This window comes from Corylus avellana, chromosome 10 (assembly GCF_965113065.1).
Source record: "Corylus avellana chromosome 10, dhCorAvel1.hap1.2, whole genome shotgun sequence".
Classification (NCBI taxonomy): Eukaryota; Viridiplantae; Streptophyta; class Magnoliopsida; order Fagales; family Betulaceae; genus Corylus; species Corylus avellana.
In genome coordinates, this window is record NC_142499.1 from 9,756,977 (window position 1) to 9,769,517 (window position 12,541).

The 12,541-nt window shown below is 34.1% G+C and overlaps 1 protein-coding gene and 1 pseudogene across 1 annotated transcript; both read right to left on the bottom strand.

Annotated features, from left to right (window-relative positions):
• Positions 1–6,435: 6,435 nt before the first annotated feature.
• Positions 6,436–12,267, bottom strand: LOC132162281 (putative LRR receptor-like serine/threonine-protein kinase At3g47570). The gene is made up of 2 exons (XM_088511142.1): positions 11,328–12,267; positions 6,436–6,797 (listed from the first exon to the last, which is right to left on the bottom strand). The coding sequence occupies exons 1-2, from the start codon at positions 12,250–12,252 to the stop codon at positions 6,436–6,438; spliced, it is 1,287 nt and encodes a 428-aa protein (XP_088367268.1). The 5' UTR covers positions 12,253–12,267.
• LOC148583329 (putative LRR receptor-like serine/threonine-protein kinase At3g47570 pseudogene) lies at positions 7,192–8,137 on the bottom strand (annotated as a pseudogene).
• Positions 12,268–12,541: the final 274 nt, after the last annotated feature.

The window sequence follows — 12,541 nt, forward strand, 5'->3', positions numbered from 1 at the left end:
AGGCCCTAATCAATTGTAGGACGGGGGTAATGAAGATTTCCTTCAGGAATATGACAATGGAGCTGAATATTTTCCATATTAGAAAGCAACCATTGGAATATGAGGAAGTGCAACAGGTATGCTTGATAGAGGAGATCATTGTGGAGGTTGTTGAAGAATCAAGCATAGAGGACCCCTTGGAAGCATGCTTTGCTTAGTTCGGAGAGGATTTGGACTTGGACAAATTGCTTGAGCAAGCAGATGCGATTTTGGAGACTGCTCCTCTGGTGAGCAGTGAGAAGGAGGAGACAACAGTACCTGATCCCTCAAAGAAGGAACTTAAACCTCTACCGGACACTCTCAAGTATAAGTTCCTAGGTCTAGCAAATTCTTTGCTTGTGATTATAGCTTCAGATTTGGTTGATGCTCAAGAGGAGAAATTGTTAGAGGTTATTGGCTGGACTATTGAGGATATCAAGGGGGTCAGTCCCTCGGTGGTAATGCATAAGATACATTTGGAGGAGAATGCCAAGCCATCGAGGGAGCCACAGAGGAGGCTCAACCCAGCTATGTAAGAGGTTGTGAGGACTGAAGTGATAAAGTTGTTGGATGCAAGGATCATTTATCCAATCTTTGATAGCAAGTGGGTGAGCCTGATTCATGTTGTGCCTAAGCGGGCTGGATTGACGGTAGTGAAGAACAAGGATGACGTATTGGTCCCAACTCGAGGTCAATCAGGATGGAGAGTATGCATAGACTACCGGAAGTTGAATGCTGCCACCAGAAAGGATCATTTCCCGCTTCCATTTACTGATCAAATGGTGGAGCGCTTGGCTGGGCATGAATACTATTGTTTCTTGAATGGTTATTCTGGATATAACCAGGTCCCTGTGGACCCCAAAGATCAGGAGAAGATGACGTTTACCTGTCCTTTTGGGACTTTCGCCTGCCGTCACATGCCCTTTGGGTTATACAACGCACCCGCCATTTTTTAATGGTACATGATCAATATTTTTTTTGAAATGGTAGAGCATTTCTTGGAGATTTACATGGATGACTTCTTTGTCTTTGGTTCATCCTTTGATGAGTGTTTGCACCGCCTAACTTTGGTATTAGTACGGTGCAAGGAGAAGAACCTGGTGCTCAATTGGGAGAAGTGCCATTTTATGGTCAAGCAAGGTATTGTATTGGGGCACGTTATATCTCAGAGGGGGATTGAGGTTGACAAAGCAAAGGTGGATCTGATTTCCAACCTTCCACCCCCACATACAGTGAAGGAGGTTCTCTCTTTTCTGGGCCATGCAAGGCAGTTTATCCAGGACTTTAGCAAGATTGCCAGGCCCTTATGCAAGTTGTTGGTGAAGGATGCCCCATTTGTATTCGATGAGGATTGCAAGAGAGCATTTGGGGACCTCAAGAGCATTTTGACGTCCACACCCTTTATTTAGCCACCCAACTGGGGTGTACCTTTTGAGATCATGTGTTACGTATCGGATTATACCGTTGGAGCTGTTTTGGGGCAGCGTGTTGATAGACTCCCCCATGTTTTTTACTATGTGAGCAGGACTCTAAACGATTCACAACTCAATTACTCCACCATGGAGAAAGAGTTGTTGGCAGTCAATTTCGCGTTATATAAGTTTAGATCCTATTTGCTAGGATCTAAAGTCATCATCTTTTCGGATCACACAACATTGAAGTATCTTTTTTTTTTTTTTTTTTTTCCAAAAAATATGCTAAATCTCATCTGATCCGATGGATTTTGTTACTTCAGGAGTTCGACATAGAAATTCGGGACAAGAAGGATTTCAAAAATGTGGTGGCAGATCATTTGTCTAGATTGACTCTGGATTACACAGAGGACGCCGGCTGCATTTCAGAGACTTTTCCTAATGAGCAATTGATGCACATTGCTCATAATCCTGCACCATGGTTTGCTGACATAGTGAACTATCTCGTCATCGGTCAACTGCCTCAGTAGTGGGGGCGAGAAGATAGGTCCAGATTTTTGTCCATGGTGAAGAACTTTTTTTGGGATGATCCTCACCTGTTCAAGTATTGTTCCGATCAGATCATTAGGAGGTGTATACCTGAGCATGACTGATAAGTACGAAATATTGCATGCTTGGACCCTTTTATTTACATTAGTTAATCCTTTAGCTATGTTGTTATTTAATATTTTGTGTTAGTTTTGTGTTTTTAATGTTTTGTAGGTCAAAAAAGAAAAACTACAAGTTTAAAGGAAAAAAATGCAAAGTTTAGAAGAAAGTATACTTTGAGAAGACCTAGATGATGTGGTTAAGTTTAACCAAATCCTAGAAATGGTTAAAGTGGATTAAAGATTAGATTGGATAAGAAAAGGTTATTAAAAAAAAAAAAAGGTTAATGTTTTATGTGGGATATCTACATGCTAAAAAGTGAGGGGGAAGCGTGAATTTTCATTTTAATGATTTTAATGCCTCTCCTAGTTATAGGACACCAGCTCCTACCAACTACCCTAAAAATTTTAACCCACTTAAACCTTGTTCATATTGTTTCAATCCTTATCATGAGGAAAACAATTGTCCAGATCTACGAGCTGAGCTCAATGACTTATGGGACAAATTAGACCAAATCAGAGCAGCTAGATCTAACTTTTCATATGAACAAATGAACACCAGTTTCTCCAGCCCGAGGTTTGATTCAAATTTCAATTGTTATAACCCGGATTGGAGCAACCAATCCGATTTCTCAAGATCAGCTCAGGCTGCAGGAAATTATGCTCACCAATTTGATGAATTACACCATTCAGAAATAGGTCATCTAGTTGCTGACTTAAACAGAATAGAGGAAGAAGAGCTTCAAAGTTAGCTGATGGCTGAAAGGCACTACATGATTGATGAGGATGATTCCAAAAATTCTTATCATGAGCATGCCCAAGTCACCATCATACTTGAGAGTGAGGAAATTGTGGATAACAAAGAGGAGGAAGTGAAAGAGGAGCAAATTGAGCACCATGAGAACAGTGAGCCACCAATAGATCATCATCTACCCAATGACATGGAATCGAGTACTGAAGCTCCTGCCTGCATCACTGTCCCTCTTGAGACACAACAAGAGCCCAAAGCTTCATCGCCTGAATGTCTCAAATTTAGGAACTGCTTTCCTAAGAAGATCCTTCGAAGCAAGCAATTCTATATAAGATGGCGAAACATCCTTCCAGAGGGGTATGAAGTTTTGAAGAAGAAAGTGTGGAAAGGATTGGTTGGACATCCACATGATAGGGGGAAGCGCTGTAAAGTTTTCTCCTCCAGTTTATTTTTTGCACTTCACTCCACAAATTCTTTCTTTCCTTCTTCATTACATGTTATTTTTATTTGTTTTTGTTTCTAACAGCAATTAATCTTTTGATTTTTGTTTGTATAAAAAAAAATTTTGCTTTTAGTTTTTGTTGACAAGCGTTTTGGTGTTTGAGTTTGGAGGATGCCCTGCCACTTTTTCACACCTTGAGATTTCCTTACTTCTGGTAATGTATTTTATACTACTCATTGAGGGCAATGTGTAATTCAAGTTTGGGGGTATGGAAAAACACTTTGTCTATTTATTTTTGTTCTTATTTGTTTATTTTTATTTGTCATTTTGTGTTAAAAAATTTGAAAAATAAGAAAAAAGTGTGTTATGTTGTTGTCAAGTTTGAGTTAAACTGTAACTGTGATTTGCATTTCATTAGCTTGCTTAAAGGGTTGAACACATCATTATGTCATTAGGAGTTTGAGTCCTTTAACTTATTTTTGGGTAAAAGAGATTTTATTTGTTTTGAGATAAATTTTTATGAGCACATTATCATGTTTTCTGTGAGGTATGATGTTTGAACTTAAGCTTATTCTCTTTGAGATTTGCGGATGACCTATTGATGAATAACCATTGGCTTATATATATATATATATATATATATATATATATATAAAAGAAGAAGAAAAAAATTATAAAAAAAAAGAAAAAAGAAAGAAAGATCATGTTGAGTTTTTCGCTGAGTAATCGGACCTCTTGTCTCATTAAGTATTGAGTGTTAGCGTCAAAAGATGTGAAGTTTAGTGTTGATTTATGATACGGCTAATCTGACTTCGTAGCCTTTTTGACTAAAGTTAATAAGCCTTTAGGGATGTTCTACATCTCGTGCCCTAAAGCCGCCTGGCATGGGAGTCATTGGCCTAACACTTGATACATGGGTCAATTAGAAAGCTTAAGGGAGTTAGACATTGTAGAGCCTATAAAAAAAAAAAAAACAATAACAAAAAATGCGTATCTTGCCTTGGTTGTTTCATTTGACAGAGAATTTTACAAATTTTATGGAACTTGTCTTGAGTTTTAGCTGAAAGCTTCATGATTGTATGTTAATTACACTTTACACTTTTCAGAACATATGAGGTCTAATTTGTCCATTTATGACTAAAGTGATTTTGGATTTCCTTTTGACTGTTATGATGGTGTTTGTCTTTTTAAACTTGCTCATGAATAAGAACCATGGTTTATGTGAAACTTCTTTCTTGTTAACAACATAGTGCTACAATGTTTGTGGGCATCATTTCTGTTAAGCCCTCAAGAGACTTCACTCGTCCACTAGGTATGCCTGGGGTTTAAAACGCTTGTTGCATATGCTAAATACAATTGTCTCTCCCACGAAAGAGGATTTATGTTTCTTGCTTTCATTATATTTTTCGTTTTGTTTTGCTAAGGGACTAGCAAAATGTAAGTTTGGGGGTGTTTGATAAGTGCAAAATATTGCATACTTGGACCCCTTTATTTACATTAGTTAGTCCTTTAGTTGCGTCGTTATTTAATATTTTGTGTTAGTTTTGTGTTTTTAATGTTTTGTGGTTAACTCTTTTCATAGCTTTATTCATAGCATAAGCCCTTTAAATAAAGAATTCATTACATATTACATAAGAGAGCTAGGGCTGAGTCATCAAGACTTTTACATGGGAATAAAGACTAATATAGAAATAAAGACAAATTTAAATAAAATAAACGATTAAGAGATTAGTAGAGATTTGGTGACCATAATATTAAAGGACCGCAACATCAAGTTAGTATGTTGAGGCCAAGGCTTGGGTTGGGACTGGTATGATGACCCAAAGGGTGTGGGGGAACCACATATCGCAAATCTATGAAAAAACGCATTCTCCACACAGCAATGTGTTATTGAAGGTAGACAACTGTTTATTTATCTGCAGTGGAGGATTCTTGGGACATTATATATCTTCTCTTCCTGGTTTTGACATATTTTAAATCTTATGTTTTGGATATAATATTATGGTTCACAAATTACTAGAACCCAAATAATAGGTTGTTGTAAATTCCTTTGATCAATATTCATTTTTATTTTTATTACTAGTTAAGAGCGATTTTTTCTTTTATAAAATGTAATTGGTATATAAGTATTTACCTGGCCTCCCAAGTCCTAAGCCTAGAAATTGGATTACAGAGTTGCATTTTCTGAAGCATTTGTCGAGAATGGTGCAAGATTTGACAAATTACAGAATGGGCAGCAGTGCCATTCATCACCATGTTGATCATCAGCAGTGCATTTCGGTGGCAAATTAAATAATGTATAAACTAAGCCCGGAAATTGGATTAATTACATCTTGCATGGGGATTACAATAATTTTGGGTATTCAAGAAGAATTTGAGTGGTAGTCTGTGTTATCTATTTTAGTTAATAGAAAAATATAAATTTAATCATCTAAGCTAATATTTTAATACATAGCTATTAAATCTCCACTTATCAAACTTTGAGTGTTTAAACATCCTTTTGTTATTTCAAAGAAGATGGCTCGGTAACAAATCGCTTCTTTGAAAGTATGCCTTATTGGTTCTACCCACAACCATTAATTAATTAGTTCTCCGAGTAAAAAATCATTAGACATTCTAATATTGATGCACAACAATTTCTATACCTCAATTATGAATATATAGGTACTTCTTGTTTGAATTCAGAATGTCCGCTCTAATACTTTAAAAACATAAGTTGATAGAAAAAGTATAATTTAATGATACTTAACGGGGATTTTACTTGCTCCTGAAAATTTTAGTGAATTTATAAAGGAAAAATTTGTAAGGCAGGCCTTGAGTAAAAGCATAAGCTTCACTTATTTGTTCTGATTAGAGAAAAGAAAACCAACCTCTCCCTCTTTACTCTTTAGTTTTAGTTTTTTGAATGGTTATAATTATCCTTCACTTATTTGAAAATTGAATTTATATGTCCTGCCTTGAGTGTTGCTTTAATTATCCTTTCGTCATTGCATAGTTCTCGTAAGAGTAAGGAAGAAAAAAGAAGAGAAATGAATCGGGAGGAAGATGTTAGAAAATGCCAAAGTATTTATTTAAATAGGGAAAGTCATACAAACATAAAGCGTGCCACTTGTAAGTACGGTAAGAAATTAAAATACAAACCCTATAAAACCCAGAAAAAATATATCAGAGACACTCATTTTTGTTTTCAAAAAGCTTCAATTGGATTTTTTTAAGCTTGGTAAGCACATCTTTGATATCGACTCTTTCATCTGGTAACTCTTCAAAACACTTTAAACCTAATTCCATGATGGATGAAAGAATACTTTGCATGACAGTTGCATTTCGTCCATTTTTTGTTCTCATTAAACCGTCATCCATGACCTCCATTATTTTGTTAGGAAGTGATGTGTTTATCCATTGCCTCAAAGTCAATTCTCCTACAAACATGTCATCGGTAGGTTTCTTCCTTGTGATCATCTCCAACAATATTATACCGTAGCTATAAACATCACCTTTAATGGAGACTTTTCCTTCCAAGCCATACTCTATCAAATTATTAGTGGCCGTAAAATGGTTATGGGTGGGCATAAGCCAAGGCAAACCATAATCGTGGTTGCATTTTATAATTACTTCGTCTATACATAGTGATCAAGAAGCATATAGCATAATTGTCTTTGATACAAATATTTATTTTAACGTACGCATTTTAGAATAATTAGCAATCAATGCATAAGACTTAAAAGGAATAAATAGGTAATTATCCATTGACTAAGCAATCATAGTTTGTATAATTTTTATTGTTAATGCATATTCATATAAATATTAGGCTTATATAAAATAGAATTATGGAAAGTTGGCATGTACATTGGTATTCTTGAAACTAGCAACTATTTTTGTTTTTGATATTAGCACTATTAGATAGCTTCATAGTAGTAAAATAAGTAGAGGTGAATTCATGTACCTGGTGCAATGTAGCCAAGTGTACCAAGAGTTTTGGTTTGTGTAGCATCATTGTTTTCGACCAAAATCTTTGCAATGCCAAAGTCACCTACATGAGCAACCATGTCCTCATCCAGAAGGATATTAGTAGGCCTCAAATCACAGTGCACAATAGATTTTGATAGATCGTGGTGGAGGTAGTCTAACGCCGATGCAATGTCGACCATAATGTCTACTTTTTGAAGAAGATTCAAGCAGTAGTTATAAGAGTATAACCACCTTTCAATGCTACCATTTGACATGTATTGCAAAACTAAAGCTCTGAATACGGGGTTGGAGCATGTACTTATGACTTTAACAAGATTCCTATGTCGGATTGGTCATAAGACCTTGCATTCTGCATCAAAACTTTTGAAAGCACCAACCAATTGCAAATTGAGAACTTTAATTGCAACAATAGTCCCGTCAAGCAAAATGTCTTTGTACACAGAACTAAAACCTCCAACTCCAAGCAAGTTGCTTTCACAAAAGTTGTTTGTCCCTTGGCAAAGCTCTTGATATGATATCATTCTATGTTCCAATACATGCAATGTATTAAATAAACTTGGAACATGCATTTTACTTTTTCATTGTCTCCTCAGCATATATATTAATGCTAGACAGATTATAACTGAAGCATTGACAGGAAGAAAATACTTGAGTAGACTTTGTTTCACCTTTGATCCTTTGGAGCTTGGGTTTGGACAAGGTGGGACTCCAAAAATTGGATTCCCACAAAGCTCTCTGTTTCCAGAAAATGATTTAGCTCTGAAGTTTGCAAAAGGCCCACTAGACAGTATCTCTCCGTATAGCTTGTTAAAAGACACAATCAAATACTTGAGAAATGAAAGTACTCAAGAGACTTAGGAATTACACCAGAGAGATTATTAAATGAGAGGTTTAACATATCCAATCCTTTTAAACCTCCAAATGATTGTGGAATGTCTCCTTGAAATGAGTTTCGTGACAAATCAAGATAACTTAGGCTTTCAAAAGCTCCAATGATGCTTTGAATATTTCCAGTAATTTGGTTCTGAGATAAATCGATGCTTACAATAGCATCCAGTTTTTTTTTTTTTTTTTTTTTTTTTTTTTTTTTTTTCATTTTTGGAGACAAATATCGACCAAGGAAATTCGATGATAGGTCTAAAAACAACAGATTCTCAATGCTCCATAAATTTAATGGTATTGGTGAATCTAGCCTATTAGAACTCATAAATAATGTTTTCGTAAATGGAAGCTTCTTGTTGTATTTATTTATTTTTTCATAGAAAATTATGCATTGTGATACTGAACTTACAAAACAATAGAGAGAAGAATTTTAGAGGAAAAATGGGCACACATCACATACATTAAGGTCATAATGTTTTTATAGATGTAAAATTATGATAATTTTAGTGAGAAAGTTGTTGGCATCAATATGTAAGCATGCTTAAATTACTGTCCATGAGGACAGTAAGAGGCCTCTACCTTTGGAAGAGCTGACTTGAGCTACGTCAAGGTTTAATATAGATATGTGTATAAATATGCTACATGTGGCGTGTTTTGGTGATCATGTACAAACAATTAGGTTTAATTTGTGTAATGACATTATGTTACAAAATAAAAGCTTTGGTTTGTTTTATAACTGAGTTTGTAGTTTAAAAAAGAAATGAAAAATCTGTATGTGGTAAAATTTCCGTGCGAGTACTTTTAGTAACTAATAGCGCTATGTGAAAAATCAGATATTTTTTCACTTACAACTTTATTTTTAAACCAAGGCATTACAAATTACAGAGCTTTCCTCCAAATTGAGTTGGAAGAATTTTCTCCAATCTATTTTATAAAAATGACATGTGTCGCCCACATGTAGAAGTACATGTTTTTTTTTTAATTTTTTAATTTTTTAATTTTTTTTTATATTACAAGAATAAAGTTGGAATAAATTTTATTCAAAAAGTATGTGCTTTTCACATGCTATTTAAAAAACATACATTTCTTATATTAAAAGTGACACAAGTCATTTTTATAAAATAAGTTGAAGGAAATAAAACTCTGTCCTAAAAAAACCTCCAAAGTGTAGTTTGTGATAGGAATATTGAAGTTTCTCATATTTAACATCATAGGCCCAGGATATAAGATAATGTAAATAATAGGTTATGGTAAAATCCTTTAATTCATATTCATTTTCACTTTTTAACTAGTTAAGAACAAATCTCCACTCATGACATCAATCAGACATAATCCCCTCATTTTTTATGTGAGAAGGTAATGACAAGTTGACAAATAGTAGAGTATAGTGAGTAACAAATTAAAGAGCTGAGCGGAAAAAAAAAGAAAAAAGAAAAAGAACTTATGTTTCTTTCCTTATTCTTGTCAATGAACTCCACAAAGTAAAAGTTTTTTTTTTTTTTTTTCCCTATTCTAGTACTACATTTTTTTGTTTGTTTGTAATTGAGGTCTATTATTAACTAAATTACCTATACTAACACATTGACTGTCTTAGCCAATTCCAAAAAGACAAATTTAAAGTTCATTTTTACCATATCCAATCAAATATTTCTAATGCAAAAGAATGTTAAATATAAGCTTCTTAGTTCTATGTGGTATGATATATAGGCATTTATCTCAATAAGAATTGTAAGGAGAAAAATTATGATAAGATGCTTAAGAGAAAGGTGTTAGAAAATTCTAAGCCATTTATTTAAACGTGAAAAGTCATAAAAACATAAAACATACCCCTCGTAAGTGCTTTAAGAAATCAAAGGACAAACTATATAAAACCTAAATCGAAGATATCATGCAGCTCTGTTTTTGTTTTCATAAAGTGTCAGTTTGACCTTATGAAGATTCGCAAGCACATCTTTAATATCAACTCTTTCATCTGGTAACTCTTCAAAACATTTTAAGCCTAATTTCATGATGGATAAAAGAACACTTTGCATGATAGTTACATTTCTTCTAGTTTCTGCTTTCAATAAACTGTCATCCATAACTTCTTTCATTCTATTAGATGCCTTTATCCATTGCCTCATAGTCAACTCTCTAACAAACATGTTGTTCATAGGTTTCTTCTTTGTGATCATCTCGAACAATGTTACACCATAACTATAAACATCGCCTTTGATTGAGACTTTTCCTTCATAACCATACTCTATCCAAACTCGCAATTGTACAAAAAGCCTTTTAAGTTAGTAATTCAAAAATAAAATGAAAAAACAAAAAAAAAAAGCTATCCACATATCTCAGTTCTCAGTCAAGAAGAGCTATATATATATATATATATATATATATATATATATAAGCTATCCACATATCTCAGTTCTCAGTCAAGAAGAGCTATATATATATATATATATATATATATATGCGCGCGCACGCAAATTTATATGTAAATATGTATTTAATTATTGTACCCATACATCAAACCATCTAATGGTATATATTTTATATAACAAATTCTTTAAAGAATAATTATAATTATGCTATGAACAACTTTTAATAAGTCCACATACTTTATGTGCCGACCTTTGTTGTTTGGAATAATTGTTTGGTATAACACAAAGCACAAGGGCAGTGTGCTTTGTGTTATTTACATAAATAAAAAGAACTTTACGTGGTCAAAGTTAAACATAAATTGATCATCATACATTGATAGCTTTTCTTATCAATTTTAGAGCAATCGTTCCGATGCATTTTGCATTCTCAGTAGCCACAAAATGGGTAATAGATTGGGCATATCACAAAGCAAACCATAATTCTAGTTACATTTACAAGTCCAATATTGAAACTTACACCACATCGATCTATAGATCCTATTAAATTACTTCACAGTAACGTAGTGAGCAAGAAGCACATAATATAATTGTCTTTGATATAAATATTTCTTGTAGCATATTTTATAACAATTAGTAATCAATAAATATGAGAAACAAATAGGCAATTATAGTTGTGTAATTTTTATCACTAGCAGATATTCATAAGAATCTAAGGCAAATAAAAGATTGAATTACGAATAATTGACATGTAATTGAAATTAGAAACTACTTTTGATCTTGATATTAGCCACTATTAGTTAGCATCTTAGCAATAAAATGAGCAGAGGTGAAGTCATGTACCTGGTGTGATGTAGCCAAGTGTGCCAGGAGTTTTGGTTTGTGTAGCATCCTTGTTTTCAACCAAAATCTTTGCAATGCCAAAATCACCTACATGTGCAATCATGTCCTCATCTAGAAGGATATTGGTAGGCTTCAGATCATAGTGCACAACAGATTCTGATTGACTATGGTGGAGATAGTCCAACGCTGATACAACATCAACCATAATGTTTACTCTTTGAAGAAGATTCAAGCAGTAGTTATAAGAGTATAACCACCTTTCAAGGCTACCGTTCGACATGTATTGCAGTATTAAAGCTCTAAACTCGGGGTTGGAGCATGTACTAATGACTTTAATAAGATTCCTATGTCGGATTGTCCTTAAGACATTGCATTCTGCATCGAAACTTTTGAATGCACCCAACAATTGTAAATTTAGAAATTTAATAGCAGCAATTGTTTTGTCAAACAACATCCCTTTGTACACAAAACCAACACCTCCAGCTCCAAGCAAGTTGCTTTCACAAAAGTTGTTTGTCCCTTGGCAAAGCTCTTGATATGATATCATTCTATGCTTCAATAGAGCTAATGTATTAAATAAACTTGGAAGCTGTAATTTACTTTCTCGATGTTTTCTCAGCATATAAACCAATGCTAGACAAATTATAATTGAAGCAATGGTAGGAACAAAATATTTGAGCAGACTTTGTTTCACCTTTGATCCTTTGAAGCTTGGGCTTGGACAAGATGGAACTCCAAAAGTTAGATTCCCACAAAGCCCTATGTTTCCTAAAAGTGATTTAGCTGTGAAGTTTGCAAAAAGCCCCCTAGATGGTATCTCTCCATATAGCTTGTTGAAAGACACATTCAAATACTTGAGATTTGGAAGTGCCTCAAGAGACTTAGGAATTACACCGAAGAGATTATTGTTTGAGAGGTCTAACATATCCAATCCTTTCAAGTTTCCAAAAGATGGTGGAATGCCTCCTTGAAATGTGTTATTTGACAAGTCAAGATAGTTTAGGCTTTCAAAGGGTTCGATTATGATTGGAATATTTCCAGTAATTTGGTTCTGAGATAGATCAACATATTCAATAGTAATCAATCTTTTCATGTTTGGAGACAAGTATCCACCGAGGAAATTCAATGATAGTTGCAAAACCAATAAATTCTCAAGGCTCCATAAATTCAATGGTATTGATGATTCCAGTCTATTAGAACTAAGGTTTAGCCAT